At 49.1% G+C, this 18,165-nt stretch overlaps 2 protein-coding genes across 6 annotated transcripts; both read left to right on the plus strand.

The window, feature by feature from the left end:
* Window positions 1–147: 147 nt before the first annotated feature.
* On the plus strand, window positions 148–7,002 carry LOC117677780 (calcineurin B homologous protein 2-like). 2 transcript variants are annotated; one of them, XM_034438221.3, is made up of 7 exons: window positions 148–484; window positions 1,270–1,342; window positions 2,925–3,005; window positions 3,446–3,555; window positions 3,814–3,875; window positions 4,499–4,621; window positions 5,278–7,002. In XM_034438221.3, the coding sequence occupies exons 1-7, from the start codon at window positions 415–417 to the stop codon at window positions 5,329–5,331; spliced, it is 573 nt and encodes a 190-aa protein (XP_034294112.2). In that variant the 5' UTR covers window positions 148–414; the 3' UTR covers window positions 5,332–7,002. The 2 variants fall into 2 exon arrangements, with proteins under 2 accessions (XP_034294112.2, XP_034294111.2); XM_034438220.3 differs by lacking the exon at window positions 148–484 and having other exon boundaries at window positions 643–1,342.
* A 2,266-nt stretch (window positions 7,003–9,268) lies between these two features.
* LOC117677783 (ras-related protein ORAB-1-like) lies at window positions 9,269–17,508 on the plus strand. Of its 4 annotated transcripts, none has more exons than XM_034438225.3 (7): window positions 9,269–9,597; window positions 11,379–11,489; window positions 11,972–12,044; window positions 12,875–12,970; window positions 13,169–13,264; window positions 13,906–14,037; window positions 14,722–17,508. In XM_034438225.3, exons 2-7 carry the CDS (start codon window positions 11,467–11,469, stop codon window positions 14,941–14,943), a joined length of 642 nt encoding a protein of 213 aa, XP_034294116.1. In that variant the 5' UTR covers window positions 9,269–9,597; window positions 11,379–11,466; the 3' UTR covers window positions 14,944–17,508. The 4 variants fall into 4 exon arrangements, with proteins under 4 accessions (XP_034294116.1, XP_034294114.1, XP_087732615.1 ...); XM_034438223.3 differs by having other exon boundaries at window positions 9,281–9,597; window positions 11,331–11,489; XM_087876489.1 differs by having other exon boundaries at window positions 9,333–9,484; window positions 11,331–11,489.
* Window positions 17,509–18,165: the final 657 nt, after the last annotated feature.

The raw sequence follows: 18,165 nt of genomic DNA on the forward strand, positions 1-18,165 counted from the left end.
TTTACCCACGGTCCCGCCCTGGCAGGGAGGGGTTTCCCCGAAGCCCCCCGGCCCCCTTGCCTCACCAGGTGGCGGGAGTTCCAAGTGGAGGCAGCCAAAGCGGCGTCGGGTTTCTTCCGGCAATCCCCTCCTTCGCCCCCCTTCTCCCACTCAGGGGCCGGGAGGGGCTCTCTCTGCAGCCAGCCCCACCAAGACCCCCCCCGCCCCCCGGTTGCAGAGCTCAGGCGGCCGCTTTGCCTTGCCTTGCAAGCCACGCCGAGCGCAGAGACGCGGGGCTGAGAGCCGGGAGCCCGGCAGGCGGGCGGCCAAGCGGGGCTGGGAGCCAAGCGGGGCGGGGCAGTCCGGAGGCTCGGCCGGGGGGAGAGCAGCTGCCCCTGTGGCCGCCCTTCCTCCTCCTCCTCCTCGGGGGGCGCGATGGGCGCGCAGGGCTCGCAGGAGCAGCGGCCGGTGCCGGAGCAGGAGGCGATCATGGCTGAGACCGGCTGTAAGGAGGAGGGACTCCAACGCCCATCATCCGCGGGAGAGCCCAGCTGGGGGAGCCCAGGGGGAGGGCAGCTCTGGGCGGGGGGGGGAGGGCTTGGCAAAGCCGGATCGGGGCTCCCGAGGGGAGGGGAGGGGCGGGAGGGGGCTGGCAGGAGCCCCACTCCTCTCGGGCCATCCCGGCTGCTTGGCCGCCTTGCGGGGGTCCCGGCCGGATTCGGCCAAGGGGCAGTTGGGGGAGGGGGCGACGGTTCCTTTTCTCGACCCCCCACCCAGCTTTGAAGTTTCCCAGCCGGGCGGGGAAGGGCTGCCGGGGGGGGGGGGAGGTCCGGCTCGCTGCAACAGATGGCCCGACCGACATTTGGGGGGTGGGAGAAATCAGGGCTAGGGGAGGGGAGGGGAGGGGGCGGCCCGTTGCCTTCCACTCGTATGAAGCCCCGCCCCTCCCCCTCCCAGAGAAGCGAATCAGCCGGTCTGCCCAGTGGTCCGAAAGAGCCTCCCAACCTCCCCCCCCCACGGGGCTCCCCTGGCCTCTTGGAAAGACTCCCCTGCCCCCCCTCGGCCCCTCTCCTATCCCAGCCCCCAGCCCAAGGTCCGCCTGAACCGCCTATCTGCCCCCTCCCCAGCCCCCCTCAATGCCCAGGGCAAAGGCTCCTCCCTGTGGATCCAGCCAGGCCAGCCCCCTCCTCACACCAGCACCTGCAGCCCCCACAAAGTGGCTTCGTGGCTGCTTCGCTCTGGCAGCATTTCCTGCAGTTGATCCTACAACTCCTCTCTTCTTTTGCCCAGTTTCCCAAGCCAGCCTTGCCCGCCTCTACCAGCGCTTCCAGGCCCTGGACAGGGACGACAAGGGCTACCTGAAGTAAGTGGGAAGGGGAGGCAGAGCCCGGGAGGGGGGGCAGGAAAGGGGGCTGGGGGGGGCTTTGGGGCCGCAAGGCACACTTTCAAAGCTTGAACCTTTCTTACCACTGCATGGAGTTTCGCCCCCTTTTCCTGACCACAATATCAGTTGACATTGGCCTGAAATGTGCATTACTTAGGGTTAGTTTCAGACAAGCCAGCTTCCAACCATGGGTTACGATGTGTGGCAGGTGACGAAGCAGAAAGCCAGAAGGATAAACCAATGAACCTGAAAACCAAATTGCCTTGGGCAACCTTTTGCCTTTTTTTTTAGCCCTTTTCACAAAAGGAGAAAGCAAATTCAAATATTTTTTGTCAGTGCACAACGTACGTACAATGAGATTGGTTGCACACGTTAAAAAGTTGGTGAAAGCCACCTTAGAAAAAGAGCACAAGGAAGAAATCAGTTCTCCTGGTTTAAATCTGAAATATTAAAATTGAAAACATTAAAAGAACTCCAGGAAAAAAATAATGCAAATCTACTAAAATGAAAACTATGAAAATGAAAAATATTAAAATAAGAGAAATATAAAGATGGTGGTTCTTGACTTACAACCATTTGCTTAGTGGCTGAACAGCAGCCCCATTGCTCACATGATCAAAATTTGGATGCTTGGCAACTGACTCATATTTATGACGGTTGCAGTGTCCCCGGGGTCACGTGATCCCCTTTTGCGACCTTCCGACACGCAAAGTCAGCGGGGAAACCCGCTTCACTTAACAGCCATGTGACTAACTTAACGACTGCAGTGATTCACTTAACAACTCTGGTAAGAAAGGGCGTAAAATGGGGCAAAACTCACTTAACAACAGTCTCACTTAGCAACAGAAATTTTGTAGTCAACTTTGGTCGAGGACTACCTACAATAATTCTTAGCTAATGGTGCTGTTTTTATTTTTTAATACAGCGCAGCCCAAGACTAATGTTTTCCAAGATTCTCCCCTTAAAAGGCCACTCCGCAACTCCTCTTTTATATGGAGAATTTTTTCCCCTTTGTCTTGCTCTCTCAAATGAGGCCCCTGGAAAGAAGCTGCATTTCCAGCAGTCTCCAAAAACATCTCTGCCACCGGAGTTGCAAACAAAGCCTCCGCAGCAGGTAGTAATCAGCAGGAAAACAGCAGATTCCAGAAGGAAGCGGAATCAAGAAAAGATAAGCATCTTTGTTTTGGAAACAGGAAACTTTGTTCAGCTTTAATTTATTACGGCTGACTGACATCTGCATTTGATTATTTGCACGTCCAGTTCCAACTCTGTGTTTCTCTCATTCACCACCCTGGAGCACGTGGGAGCAAAACGGAGGAACGTGTTAGAAAATGCAATTAATTCTGATGTGAATCTATAGCTTAATCTTGGCAATTTTAAGACTTGTAGACTCCAGTTCCCAGAATTCTGCTTTGCTTGAAGACTTGTGGACATCAACTCCCAGAATTCCAAAGTTGGCTGGGAAATTTGGGGAGTTGAAGCCCGCAGGTCTTAAAGTGGCCAAGCTTAATCGGTTGCTGTAAAGTCACTTTTTTTTTTTTTTCTTTTTTGCTCTTGATAGCCGATACGATCTGGAAGGGATCGGCAAGTTGGCAGTGAACCCTATCGGAGACCGGATCATCAATGCCTTCTTCCCAGATGGGTGAGTCCGGGACAACTTCCAAAGTCCAGCCAGGGAGGAGGGGTCGGGCCTGGCTGGGCCATGGTCCTCTTACGCCCTGCCCTAATCAAAGGAAGTGGACTCTGCTCCACCTGACTTTTGTTTACAAGCAAGAACAGGAAGAGCAGAAGGACAATGAAGCTAAGTAGCAATAGCAGAGAATCTTTCTAGCTCAGGGTTGAACTGTTGGGGTCCTTGGTGCTCTCTGAGCTTCTTGGTTTTCTTGCAGACATTTCATGACCCAACTAGGATACATCATCAGGGCTAAAAGGGAGTGTTTATATATAAGTAGCTTGCTTGTAGACAGCAAACCTCACTCCCTTCTATTCTTATTCTACGTATTCTTTTTATCTGGTAATGTCCCTGGATAAGGAACGTTCTTAGAATGACCCACAAAAATGCCGTGTCTTGTTCTCCCCCAGGGGTGAGGAAGCTGACTTCCGCTCCTTTGCTCGTGTGCTCGCTCACTTCCGGCCAGTGGAGGCACCTGGCAGCCCCGAGGACATCAACAGCCACCTTAGCAAGCTGAAATGTGAGTGTTAAATATATTAGCTGCCTTGAATTATTTGTAAAAATAATAAAGGCAGGATACAAATGAATGAATGAATGAATGAATGAATGAATGAATTAATTAATTAATTAATGAACGAACAAATGGACGGACGGACGAATGAATGGATGAATGAACAACTCACTCAGTCTTGTGAGAGTTGGCATTGTATTTCCAGTACTTTGATCTTCTGATTGTCATCCTCTGTTCTAATTCTTGCTTTTTCTGATTCTGGTAAAGTTGCTTTTCAGTTATACGACCAAGATAAGGATGGGAAGATCTCACGGGCTGAAATGCTGCAGGTAATTCATTGCTGGGTGATCTATTCTGCAAAGCACCTGAGGGCAGGACAGAAAGCAAGAGACGGAAACTAATCAAGGAGGGAAGCAACCTGGAACTCAGGAAGAATTTCCTGACAGAACAATTAATCAGTGGAACAACTTGCCACCAGAAGTTGTGGGTGGAGGTTTTTAAGAAGAGACTGGACAGCCATTTGTCTGAAATCGTAGAGGGTCTCATGGCTAGAAGGCCTCCAAGATCCCTCCCCACCCTATTATTCCAGCTAAGCTGGCTGGGGAATTCTGGGAGTTGAAGTCCACCCATCTTTAAGTGGCCCAGGTTGAGAAACGCTGATCTAGATGCTCTGTGCAGATGCCTCTGGTGAAAAGCAGCCAAGCTTGATTCTCCCCTTGCAGTGAAAAACAGACGGGGGCAGCCCCGAGTTCAAATCCAACCCTGTGAAAATGGTAAATGGCTAACTTGCACCATGGAGCCAGAGTGGACTCTCTTCTTAACAGAGGGTCGGTCCTTCCCTGTAAAATCCAAGCTTGGCTTTCATCAAGGGATGGCCCAGGGGGTGGGAATCCATAACCCACCCACCCCTCTCTGGCTGCACTCAGCTTCGGCCGTCTCTGTTCGCACCCAGGTCTTGAGAATGATGGTGGGCCTCCAGGTGACCAACGACCAGCTCGAGAATATCACGGACCGAACCATCCAGGAGGCCGACAGAGATGGAGACAACGCCATCTCCTTTGAGGAGTTTGCCAAGGTCGGTTGGACAAAAAGAAATCGACCGTTTTAGGGGGTGCAGATGCAGAGAGGCTGGGAAGGGGGAGGCAGTCCTCAATCTGTGACCATTTCTTTAACGACTGTTACAAGATCACCGGGGGGGGTGGGGGGGAAGGGACTTCTGAGTGGTCCTTGCACTTACGACCATTCTCACAATCACATGATCCGAGTTGGGGTGCTTGCCAACCAGCGTGTATTTATAATGATTGCAGCATCCCGAGGTCACCTGATCACCGTTTCCGACCTTCCCAATCATGGGATTCGCTTAACGATCGTGGGAAAAAACAGATGGTGAGATCTGTTGCAACTCACTTAACAACCGGTGGCTTAACAATGGGAATTCTGGTCGTAAGTGGTCTTAAGTTGACAACTACCTGTAATTGTCTGGCTTGACCAACATGGTGCCGTCCAGATGTGCTGGGACTACAACATCAGGAACGTCCCAGGCATTCCTGTAGAATTTGAACTATACTATGGCAAGAAAGGTCATAACACGGGGGCAAAACTCACTTAACAACTGTTTCATTTAGCAGCAGAAACATCGGGGTCGATTGTGGTCATAAGACGAGGACCTCCTGTACTCACATCAACAGGAGGTTTTCCTAAAATCTCCCTCTGATTATTTTTTTTTTGCAGTCGGTGGAAAAGCTGAATATCGAACGGAAGATGAGTCTACGAATCCTGAAATGAGGAAGGTCCAGAGGGGTCCCCCTAAAGGATTTTATGGCGAAGGGCGAAGGAAAACAACCTCCGGAATCTGATCAGATCTCTCATGGGTTCCTGAGAGTGCACAGAAAGCTTGTTTCAGAGATGCGACCCACGAGTTCGGACGGCTGACGCTTGCAGATTAGACCTCCAGTTAGGAATTAGAACTGCGATCCGAAAACAAGCCATTTATGTAATGGGTGAGGTGCTTACAGGTAGTCCTTGACTTACGACCATTCGTTTAGTGTCCGTTCGAAGGGACGATGGCACTGAAAAAAGTTTTCCCCACTTACAGCAACCCCAGGGTCACGTGATCAAAATTTGAACACTTGACGACCGATTCATGAAGCCTCCCCTTTGGCGACCTTCTGATCAGCGAAGTCAATGGGGAAGCCAGATTCGCTTAACGACCGTGTGACTGCCTTAACGACCGCAGGGATTTAACACCCACAGCGATTCGGTTAACGACTGTGACCAGGAAAGTTGTAAAATTTTGCAAAATCAATTTCGCAACTGTCCTGCTTAGCAAGGGAAATTTGGCGCTCGGTCGTGATCGTAAGTCGAGGACCAGCTGTGCTTTGTGTGTTTGCGTGTAGGGCAGGCGCTTGGATCTGCTTCGGATAATGGGATAGCTGTGTTGAATTGTTCCTCGCTGATGACTTGTGCACAAATATAGACTAGAGCTTGAAGGGACCTTGGAGGTCTTCTAGTCCAACCCCCTACCATTTCAGACAAAGGGTTGCCCAGTCTCTTCTTAAAAACCTTCAAAGATGGAGCGCCCACAACTTCAAATGGCAAGCAGTTCCACTGGTTAATTGTCCTCCCTGTTAGGAAGTTTCTCCTTAATTCTAGGTTGCTTCCCTCCTTGATTCGTTTCCATCCATTGTTTCTTGCCCTGCTTTCTGGTGCTTTGGAAAATTATATGGCCCCCTCTTCTTTGTGGCAGCCCCTCAAATACTGGAATAGTGCTACCCTGTCCCCCCGCAATCCTTCTTTTCTTTAGACTGGCCAAACCCAAATCCTGCAGCCGCCCTTCCTATGTTTTAATCTCCAGGCCTTTGATCGTCTTAGTTGCTCTTCTTTGCACTTTTTCCAAGGTCTCCTGCTTGGGCAGCGGGGTTTGACTAGATGACCTACAAGGTCCCTTCCAACTCTTGTCAATCTGTTAACATCTTTTTTGTAGTATGGTGCCCAAAATTGGTTGCGGTATTCCAGGTGTGGCCTTACTAAGGCTTTTCAAAGCGGCACTAATACTTCACGTGATCTACAACGCAGGACTGTATTAGCTTTTTGGGCTGCTGCTGGACACGGCGGGCTCACAAATCTCAGGCCTTGGAAATTGTTCAGGATGTTTAGCAATGGATATAAAAAGGATATAAAAGGTGCATGAAAGCAATTCCACAATTTTACAACAATTTGTTGTAAATTTGTTGTAAACGGATGAAAGCTACAACAGAGCGGAAAAAGTGAGTTACAGCCACTCCTTGCCCTTATGACCGTTGCAGGATCCTGGGATCATGTGATCGCGATTTGTGACCTATCCAGCCGGCTTCTGACAAGCAAAGTCAATGGGGAAAATGGACACTAAGTAAGACCGGCAAAATTCCATGCTAGACTTAAACAATTATATAGATTAAATGCTTCATTAGCCTGGATACATTTCTGGGTTTCCTTTTCTTTTTTTGCATTTCTAACTTTCCTTCCAGGGTTCCACTTTTCTGAATCTCCTGCTCCCAAACACGACCGGCGGTTCTTGACTTGCGATCATTCATTTAATGACCGTTCATAGTAGAAAAAAAATGGCTTGTGACCGGTCCTCACGCTTACGACTGTTGCAAAATCCCCACCAGTCCTCTCTGGGCATTTGGATCGCAGGGTCCCAGGATCACTGGATCCCCATTTGTGACCTTCTCAGCAGGTTTCCCACAAGCAAAGTCAGTGGAGGAAGCCAGATTTGCTTAAGGACCGCATGATCCACTTAACAATGGGTGTGATTACAACCATGGCAAGAAAAATCCTAAAAGGGGGGATGACCCACTTAAAAGCTACCTTGCTTAGCAATATAAATTTTGGGTTCTATTGTGGACGTACGTTTCTCTTCCCTCTGTGTCTTTTTCTGTCTATATCTCTCCTCTCTTTCCTTTCTCTCTCATTTCTCTCCTTTCTCTCGCCTGTCTTTCCCTCTCCCTCTCCCTTTCTCTCTTCTCTCTCTCTTTCCTCTCTTTCTCATCCCTCTCTTTCTCTGTCTCTCTCTCTCCCTCCCTCTCCCTCTCTCTCTCTCCCTTTCTCTTTTCTCTGTCTTTTTCTGTCTCTCCCTCCTCTTTCCTTTCTCTCTCATCTCTTTCCTCTCTCTCGCCTGTCTTTCCCTCTCCCTCTTTCTCTTTCCTCTCTCTCTTTCCTCTCTCTCTGCCTTTCTCTCCTTTTTTCCCTCTTTCTCTCATCCCTCTCTTTCTCTCTCTCTCCTCTGTCTTTCTCTCTTTCCTCTCTCTCTTTCTCTCCTCTCTCTCTTTCTCTCTCTTTTTCTTTCCTCTCTCTCCTTCCCTCCCTCCCTCTCCCTCTGTCTCTCTCTCTCTCTCTCTGTGAGTGCACAGACAGGGCCAAATGACCACGGAGGGAGCTCTAACTTACTTTCAGCTGCCAGGAAAGTTCGCCCACCGGCTATCAACAGCCTTGGCATACACCGCATTCCAGGTGGGGGGGCCTGGCGGGGGCTGAGCTGCCAACCGCCCAAGTTACTCTGGGCCAAGAATTTGCAAGGGCGGGTGGAGATTTTCCCTGAATTTCTTTCAGGGGAGGAAAACATGACCCAGCCCCCTAACCCTGCCCAGCTGCAAAACTCAAAAGAAACTGCCTGTGTTGCTGGCTAGATGCACCTCCACCTATTAAATACGAGTTCAGGTGATTTATTTTATTTCCTAGATGCCCATCCTGCCTTTATTGTTTTTATAAATAACTCATAATGTTCCCTCCTCCTATTTTCTCCACAACAACCACCCTGTGAGGTAGGTTGAACGGAAAGGAGTCGCCCAGCCGGCTTTCATGCCTAAGGCAGGACTAGAACTCACCGTCTCCTGGTTTCTACCCCAGCATCTCAAACCACTGCACCAAAGGCTTGCCTTCTCTTAGCCCTAAAAAACAACCCTGCGAGGTGGGCTGGGCTAAGTTTCCCAGACAGCTTTTCATAGCCCTGGGGTGGGGGAGGGTGGAATAGACCCCCCCAGTCCCCTCTGGGCCAGCCGACCCCTTAGTCCCCACCTCCAGCGACTGCTTCCCCGGCCGAAGTGAAGACCCCCTGCGAGTTCGGCCCTTGCACATCCTGCCAAACCTCCCCCCACCCTGCAGAGAAGGCATTTTTTGCAACACCTCAAGCCCCTCTTGGGGGGGGGAGGGGGTCGCCCCACCTCTCCCCCTCCTGCTCAGGCACCCGAGAGATGATTCCGAATTTAGAATAGAGCTGGAAGGGGCCTGTGGAGGTCTTCTAGTCCATCCCCCTGTTCAAGCAGGAGACCCTATCCCATTTCAGACAAGCGGCTGTCCAGCCTCTTCTTCAAAACCTCCGGTGATGGAGCGCACCACGACTTCTGGTGGCAAGCCGTTCCGCTGGTGAACTCTCCTCGATGCAAAGCAAACCTCCTCGTCCGTCCGCAGCACGTGCGGAGACCCCCGCCCCACCCGGGTGGGCACCAGTCCAGAAGGATGCCAAGCTCCCCCACCCCCACCCTCCTTCCCGGCTCCCCGCCTCTGCCTGCCCACCCCATCACCCCACCAGTTCCCCCTCCCCACCTGGGCGATGCATGGGGCTGACCAGCTGATGCTCGCCCACCCCCACTGCAGGCCGGCTCTGCATGGTCTCATGACGTCATTCCCGGGGCTGGCCAATGGCCGCGCGCCCAGCTGGAGCCCCCCCCCCCCGCCTCCCCCCTCCCCCGCTGCAGGACAGCCGGGCCGGGGACGGAGCGCGCCAGCTGCTGCTGCTGCTGCTGCTTTAGGGGCGGGGGTCGCGAGGGGCTCTTTGTCTCCATCGCGGAGCCGCCGCCGCCGTCACGTTGCAGCGGGGACTCCCCTCCGGCATGGCCGGCCTGAGCATCAGCAGCAGCAGCCCCCCAGGAAGGAGCCCCCCGCGCCCCCCACCCTGCAGGTAGGGGAGCCCCCCCGGCTTGCCCGGCGGAGCCCGACCAGAGCATCCTCCGCGGACGCCCCCTTCGCCTCTGCGGAGCCCATCTCTGGCCCCGCTCCAGAGCAAAGAAGCAGGTAAGGCTGCCCTTGCCAGCTTCCCTTTGGGCGACCCCAGACCCAATAGAAAGGGGGGGGTCAAACTGGGCTCGGTCTTTCCAAGGGGCGACCGTGGGACTGCAGGAGGATGGCTGGCTGGTGGGGGGTGGGGGAATCAGCAGGGAGGGCCCCAGATCTGTTTTTCCTGAACCCCCTTAAAGCCCCTTCGGGGTTTGTGACCCCAAAGCCTTGGCGGTGGGGGGTCCCTGTTCATTTTAGAGGGAGGGGGCCTGTATAGTTGGAGATGTGGGCTGTGGATTGCCCCCCAGGCCTTGCAACAAGGCCCAGAATTTAGGCTGCACCTGTGTTTGGGAACACTCCCCTCCCTCTGATCAATTTGCATCCTCCCAAGGCTTGGGTGGGGGAACCCTCCAGGGTGGAAAATGGGTGGATGAAATCAATCTATGGGGCTGCTCCATTTAATGTGGGTGGGTGAGTGGGTGGGTGGGGTTCCTCTCGGGTCAAACCCAACAGAATGAAACAAGACACCGTACAATTGAGGCTAGCCAGAACTCTGGGGCCCTCGTAACCGGAATTCAAAAAACAAGGATGCAGAATAACAAGAGACGGAAGGACCTTGGAGGTCTTCTCGTCCAAGCCCAGAGCCTCGGCAGGGATGTCCAACCTGTGGACTTCAATTCCCAGAATTCCCCAGCCAGTGGTCTCTTGAAAAAAGCAGCTCTGGGATTAAATTCCATTAAATGTAAAAAAAAAAAGAAAAAGAAAAAAGAGGGGTGGGGGTAGAGTATGAGAAGGGCCCCGTTCCAGCAACAGCCAATCCTGAGATTACATCAAGTAATTATCAGAAGAGTTTCTGGACATGTGCAAAGTGCTTCCCTGTCTCCCTTACAGTCCTTCTTTGGATGGGCTTACAAGATTGGCCAAATGTCCAAGTTTTTGCATTTATAAATCAGGGGAACTGGGTGGAAATAGGTTGAAGTTCTGGAGGCCAATTAAAAATAAAGAATGGAGCACAAGCACCAAGGGGATTTCTTGATATATTTTTTTCTTCATGAGAAGCTCCCAATTTGGGGGGGGGGAGGGGGAGACACAACTGGGCCTGAATCAGAAATTAGAACAGCAATAAAAAGAAAAGCATTGATAACTGATAAGGAACTGTGTATGTCTAATTGAGGGGTCTTCAAATTTGGCAGCTTTTAGACTGGTGGACTTCAACTCCCAGAATTCTGGGAGTTGAAGTCCACCAATCTTAAAGTTGAAAATCTCTGGTCTATAGTCTAACAAAGAGAAGGACTGGGGTGACAATGATAGCATCTTCCAATATCTGAGGGGCTGCCCCAAAGAAGAGGGGGGGGTTCCACCTATTCTCCAAAGCCCCTGAGGGCAGGACAAGAAGCAACGGATGGAAACTAATCCAGGAGAGAAGCAACCTAGAACAAAGGAGAAATTCCCTGACAGTGAGAACAATTAATGGCTTGTCTTCAAAAATTGTGGGGGCTCCATCACTGGAGGTTTTTAAGAAGAGACTGGACAGCCATTGGTCTGAAATAGTGTCTCCTGCTTCAGCAGCGGGTCAGACTAGACGACCTCCGAAGTCCCTCCCAACTCTTGTTGTTCTGGATTTAATTTTAATATGCTTTCCATTCAGCATTACTACCTGGTGGTGCTGTAACATAGGTGCTCAGGCTTCAAATATTTATTTTTGAATTTAAAAGTTAAAAAATAAAAGTAAATTATTTTTCATTTAAAAGGTACCAATATAAAAATATTGGACTCACACAGACTTACTTGCCCCAAAGACAGTCACAACGTAAGAAGCCAACGCACCTTCTTTGGCGAACTCAAACCGGTGGGAACACTGGACTTTGGGAAGGAATTGTGGCTACCATGTCAACCATCAGCCCCGAATAGTAAGTATTCTGCAACCGAAAAGGGTCTTACCTGCATCCCACTAAGCTCAGGATGATGGAAAAAGAGTCGCACATGTGAGATGAGCAAGGAAATTGAATGAAGCAGATAATAAATAAGGGCTTACAGGTATCCTCGACTTACGACCACAGTTGAGTTCAAAATTTATGTTGCTAAGTGAGTTGTTAAGTGAGTTAGGGTTATAAGTGAGACTCAGTCTATCTGCTAAGCAAGGCGGTTGATTTTTACAACTGTTTTAGCCACGGACATTAAGTGAGTCCAGCTTCCCCCATTGACTTTGCTTGTCGGAAGCCAGCTGTGAAGATCGCAGATGGCGATCCCGTAACCACAGGACATTGCAACCGTCGTAAATACCGAATGCCCTTATTTGGTTGGTAAACGAATGGTCGTAAGTCGAGGACTACTTGTACCAGACATTTAAATGCTGACCCCTTTTTGTCTATTTTTGCTTCCTCAACGACAGCGATTATTTATTTAAGTTGCTGCTCATCGGAGATTCCGGGGTGGGGAAGTCCTGCCTCCTCCTACGATTTGCGGTAAGAGGGGATTTTAGGTGGAAACTGATGGGGGAGGGCAGGCAGGATTCAAATTCAGGGCCTCGTTTTCAGGGCCGGGTTGAGTTTGGGACTAGAGGAGGAAGAGGCTTCTGAGAAAATGCTCCAAGGACTTTTTGCAATCCTGAAGTCAGCGGGGCCGGACGGACAAGAAGGGACCTAATTCAGATTCAGGCCATCTGTCCCTCAAATCTCTTCGGGATAGAGAGCGAGGGACATCTGGACAGGAGTCCGATAAATGATCCAGATGATGGTCACTTTGAGGAACATCTCTCACCTCCAACCAAACTCCAAATGTGCCTTTTCAAGAGGCAACTGGGCTTTTTCCTTGAAGACGTTTCACTTCTTCAAGGAAAGTGAAACGTCACCAAGGAGCTTTTTAAGGGTTTGAACTTCATGAACTGAAGAAGCTCACGAGGATAAGAAGTGAAATGTCTTCAAGGAAAAAAAGCCCAAGAAAGTCCAGTTGCTTTTTTTGGAAAAAGAATAGTTCTGGGACAACCATGACCTGGAGGATTGAGGATCCCCATCCGTACCCTGAAAAAATCCTCAAATCTGGTTCAAAGGTCCCCCAATTTCAAGAACTTATGGAGTCCACCAACCACTCTTGGGAGAGCTCTTTGAGGAACGTCTATGCCAGATATCTTCAAACTTAGCAGCTTTAAGACTTATGGACTTCAGAATTCTCCAGCCAGCATAGCAAAGCTGGCTGGAGAATTCTGAGAGTTGAAGTCCACAAGTCTTAAAGCTGCCCAGTTTGAAGACCTCTGCTCTATGCTCTTAAATCTACGATGGTCCTTTTCTTTCCCCAGGATGACACTTACACGGACAGTTACATTAGCACCATTGGAGTGGACTTCAAAATCCGGACCATCGAGCTAGAAGGAAGGACCATCAAGTTGCAAATTGTGAGTATCTCCAGGGGGTTAGAAGAGAAGTTGAGAATCAAGGCCACTGCTGCTTCCTCCCCTCTTTAGACGCCTGGCGTAACTTCTGCATAAGTAGACCGAGAAGAGGAACAGAGTTGGTTCTTCTTGTCCTCCACTTGGGAAACTGTAGCTGCTGATTCCACTGTCTGGGGTCTCTCACATTTCTTTTCTCCTCAGTGGGACACGGCTGGCCAGGAGCGCTTCCGAACCATCACCTCCAGCTACTACCGAGGCGCACACGGCATTATCATTGTCTACGATGTGACGGACCAGGTAAGGCAGGTGGTTCTCCACAGCTGGCAGAGAAGCAGCATTGTTAGGTTGCCTCCATCCATGAGGTCTCCGGCTCAAGCAGGGGTTTGAGCTAGAACAGGGGTCTCCAAACTTGGCAACTTTAAGACTTGTGGACTTTCAACTGGCAGAATTTGGGCTTAGGAATTCTGGGAGTTGAAATCTATAAGTCTTAAAGTTGCCATGTTTGGAGATTTCTGGAAGACCTTCCTAGTCCCTTCCAAACCTGTTATTTTATCTTCTGTGTTCCATCCTTCCAACCACTAACTTTCTCAGCTTCTACAAGTACAGTTAATCCTCGATTTATGACCACAATTGAGCCCAGCTCAATTGTGTTAAGTGAGAAAAAGTTAAGTGGGTTTTGCCCCATTTTGAAACCTCTCTTGTCACAGTTGTTAAATCACTGTAGTTGTTAAGTTACTAACACAATTGTAAAATGAATGTGATCTCCACTGACATACATACACAGACAGACAGACAGACAATATATATAGAGAGACAGACAAACAGACAAACGGATGCAAAATTTTTGCCTAAAAAAACCCAGATATCTGGATTAGGAACAAATGAAGCGATAACTCCAAATGCAGGTATTTTACGATATCTCTTCCTCCTCCTCCTAGGATTCCTTCAACAACATGCATCTTTGGCTGGAGGAAATTACTCGCTATGCCAGCGAGAACGTCAACAAGCTGATTGTGGGAAACAAGAGTGATCTTTCCAGCAAGAAAGCGGTGGATTACACAACTGCCAAGGTGCATTTGGGGACGGAGGGGAAAGGATCTGGGCAGGTCACACTCCAGGTTTGATCTAGCATTGACCTGAAATAGATCCAGATGGGGTTGAAGGGAACTGCCAATATACGACTCTGCTCAACCACAACTCCCAGTAGTAAGTCAGGGGCAAGACATTGGGGTTATCTGAAGTTATAAATCCCCCATCTTTACATCAAGTAAAAATATTAATATCCTGACCAAACGAACAGATTTTATATTGAATGCAAGAAGTTATAAAGGCATACAGTACTGTACCAGGAGACAGTGAGTTCTAGTCCCACTTTAGGCATGGAAGCCAGCGGGGTGACTTTGGGCCAAACACCAGGAAATGGTGGATTCTAGTCCTGCCTTAGATACAAAAGCCAGATGGATGATTTTGAGCCAGTCTCTCTCTCTCTCTGTCTCAGCCCAACCCACCTCACAGGGTTGTTGTGGGGAAAAGAGGAGGAGGAAGGCATGTTGGATATGTTTGCCACCTTGAGTTATTTTAAAATAATAATAATAATAATAATAAAGCAGGATACAAATAAACAAATAAATAGCTCTGGGAGGTCCATCAAACTTTGGTAGTTGAGCAACCGGTCGTTCAGTGAGGCCTATCCATTAAGCGAGGACTATAAGGAGCTTTTTACCGTGCTCTTATTCTGCCCTCTCCGGATGCAGGAATACGCCGACTCGCTGGCTGTGCCTTTCCTGGAGACGAGCGCCAAGAATGCCACCAACGTCGAGCAGGCTTTCTTGACCATGGCGGCCGAGATCAAGAACCGGGTCAGCAGCGGCCCAACGCAAAACGACAGCCACAAATCGGCCGTCCACATCCAGAGCGGCCCCTTACGACAAGACGGCGCAGGGGCCGGCGAAGATGGGGGCAGAGGATGCTGCTAAGAGGCCGCCATCCATGGAGGGCAGAGTTCGGGGAGTGCCCGGGAAGGGGGGCCATGCCAGCCCTGGGAAGCACCCCCCGCCTCGCCAGCTTACCTTTGCAGACTCGAAATCTCAAAATGGAGCATCTGACCTTAACGTCATCTTGGCTTGGTCTGTGCTGGCTTCATTCCACTTCTCTGGACTTTGGACATTTGTCCCTAATCCACCTCTTCCTACGCCAGGCTCTTTCTCCATCGGGATTCCCTGGACCAGATGCCTGACCACTGCACTGTCCAGCCATGGTCATCTCGCCGTCCAGAAAACGGCCAAGTTGGAGCACATATTCAGAAGAAACTCACTGACCCCCCTCCTCACAACATAGAGTTTCCTGCTTGATCAGGGGGTTGGACTAGAAGACCTCCAAGGTCCCTCCCAACTCTATTATTCCATTATACATGCCGCATGCCCTCCGTTACATTTCACGTGGGGGTCGCAGCCCCTTCCTCTCATTTCTTTAACACCCCCTTTTATTTCATGGTTGAAGACCCTTAGGGGAACCCCCAGAAGATAGTCACCCCTCTCTTCTCCATCCCAATTCCGAGGGGCCGGTTTTCTCCTCACTTGGGGACGAAAATCGTATGGCAAATATTTCTCTATGGTTCTAACGGCTGTGAAAATGGTCCGTCGTAACTCGGGAATATTTTTAATTTGCTTTTTTTTCCCCCTTTCCCTCATTTGCTTGCATCCCTAGAATTTAAGATTCCCTAAGGGAAAAAAGCTAAGCTTTTGAATTAAAAGAAAAAAATGGTAGGATTGCATGGTTCTACTTAACATACACCAATATTTTTTTCAAGCTAGGTCATTTTCTGATGTGTGGACTTCAACTCCCAGAATTCCCCAGCCAGCCAATTGAAGTCCACACACCTGAAAATGGCCTAGCTTGATTTTTCTAGTGTAAATTTGCTCAAAAATTAAAGCACCCCCAAATTTGTGGGAAGAATATTGATTCAGAAAACCTCAGGATTCTCACAAACCTTTTCTTGGGAATAAAAGTCCTAAACTCAGCAAGATAAATACCACCCAGGAAAAATCAGATATTTAAACCTTGTTCAGCAGATCTGTGAACCTGCAGATTCACACTGCTTTTGAGTACTAGCATAGCCATTTTTTTAACCTACAAACCCCTTTTCCTGGGTATTTTTATCTGTGCACCACAAGGGTGCAAAGAAACTCATATTTAGGTTTTTATTTCCAGCTCGTATGCCCTGTTTTTCCTGCCTCCAAGAGGTCACAGGACTGAATGAGTCAGAGAGTTTAACTTCACAGTTTGTTTAATCACCATGTTTTAAAAAAACAAACAAACCATCTTTTTAAAATTCAGGCAACTGGGCTGAATCGTACCTTAACCAAACGACACGCTAAGCCCTAAACAACAAACCAAGGTTACAGACTAAAAAGCCAACTTTCAGAGAATGTGCAATTGCATGGTTTGTAACTACTCAGGTTAAGAGGGTTGTGCGAATCCATCAGCCAGCAGCGCGGCCTAAGGTTGTTGCTTGGAGGATGAGGGTGGCATGAACAGGAAAGGGAAGAGCCACACACGTGTTTTATGCTTGTCATGTGGAGGAGAGGGAAGTTTTGTGAGAGCTGCAAATTTGTACATGCAACATGCTTCTCTTTCATTCAGTTCCTTAGATTTAGGATCCATAACCCTCTTATCTGCCCACAGAGCAGAATTGTTGGACTGATTTATTGTTACTGTGCAAGCTTAGTTTTTCATCCCAAGTGTTGTCGTGCTGCATTTCATGAAGACATTAAGTCAGGTTTCAACCTTGGGCCCTTTAAGAGGTGTGGACTTCAATTCCCAGAATTCCCCAACCGACCATGCTGACTGGGGAATTCCCATCTTCAAGTTCACTAGCATGCCGGATAGGGGACTCTGGGAGTTGAAATCCACATCTCTTAAAGTTGCCAAGGTTGAAAAACAAGTGGTTTCAAACTTGATTTTAAGATTTTCTCAAGCAACTGCAGGGCATCTCTAGGTCTGCTGTCTTCAAAGCATCCTTTTTTAAGAATAGGTGATTCTGGGACTTCAACTCCCAGAATTCCCCAGTTGGCATGGCCGGCTAGGGAATTCTGGGAATTGAAGTCCACAACTTTTAAAATGAGCAATACAGACCTTGCCAGATAAGATCTCCTGAGGGCTTAAGAAATCTGTACCCTCCGTTGAGAACGACAGTGGATCCCAGAGAGATTTTGGCAAGTAAGGAAGTCCCACTGGAACCATGTAGGTTGTCCACTTTACTTTCCATGGCACGAGAGCCATTTTGCATCCGATAATGCAGCTGGTGCACAGGCCAATTGGGAGCACAGTTTGGGTGGGAGGTGGAAGAGGTGGGGCTGAGCTGGTGGACCCCATTTGCATGACTTCTGATCTAATTGCCCCCTTTTTAGATCCACTATGATTTTTAGACCCACCGAATTTCATGTCCTCCTGCCCTTTTTAAAACCCTTGTAGTAACCGATGCTGTCGCCCTTGGCCCCTTAACCATGTTGTACATGTTCAATAAACCCATTTCTCCCCCACACCTGGCTCTCTCTAGGTCAGTAAGGAAGAAATCTGGGGGTGGGTGTCTCTCCTGGGTCTACAGAAGTGGGGCTGGCTGGGAGGGTGAGGATGCCTCACAGAGGGGGGTACCAGATGCTCCTGGTTTGCATCAATGTTGGCTACTCCAAAGTCCCCGATAAAGCCCTATCTAATCTATCATCTTATCATTTTACCATTTTATATCTGTCATGTATGATCTAATAAATCCATTTATCTATCCAATCATCCATCTTTCTACATCTATCATCATTCTACATCCATCCATCCATCCTCTCTCTCTCTCTCTCTCTTATTTATTTATTTGTTTGTTTCAATTTGTATACCGCCCTTCTCCAACAGGACTCAGGGCGGTGAACAGCCAAAATAAAAAACAGAACATACAAAATTTAAAAAGAGTTTAAAATAATTAAATATTTTTGCCCACAATTTAAAACAAACCCAATTAAAATCAATTAAATTTAACCCAAAAACTGTGGGATCAAGTCAGCCCGGCTAGTTGAAATAAATAAGTTTTCAGGGCCCGACAAAAAATCCGGAGGTCTGGTATTGTACGTATCTCTTATGTCTATATCTTCATCTTTTAACGACTCCATAATCCCTTGTGGGGTGGAGTCTGGGCAGCTGAATGTAGCTAG

This window comes from Pantherophis guttatus, chromosome 10, assembly GCF_059756535.1.
Source record: "Pantherophis guttatus breed Tessera chromosome 10, ASM5975653v1, whole genome shotgun sequence".
Lineage (NCBI taxonomy): Eukaryota > Metazoa > Chordata > Lepidosauria > Squamata > Colubridae > Pantherophis > Pantherophis guttatus.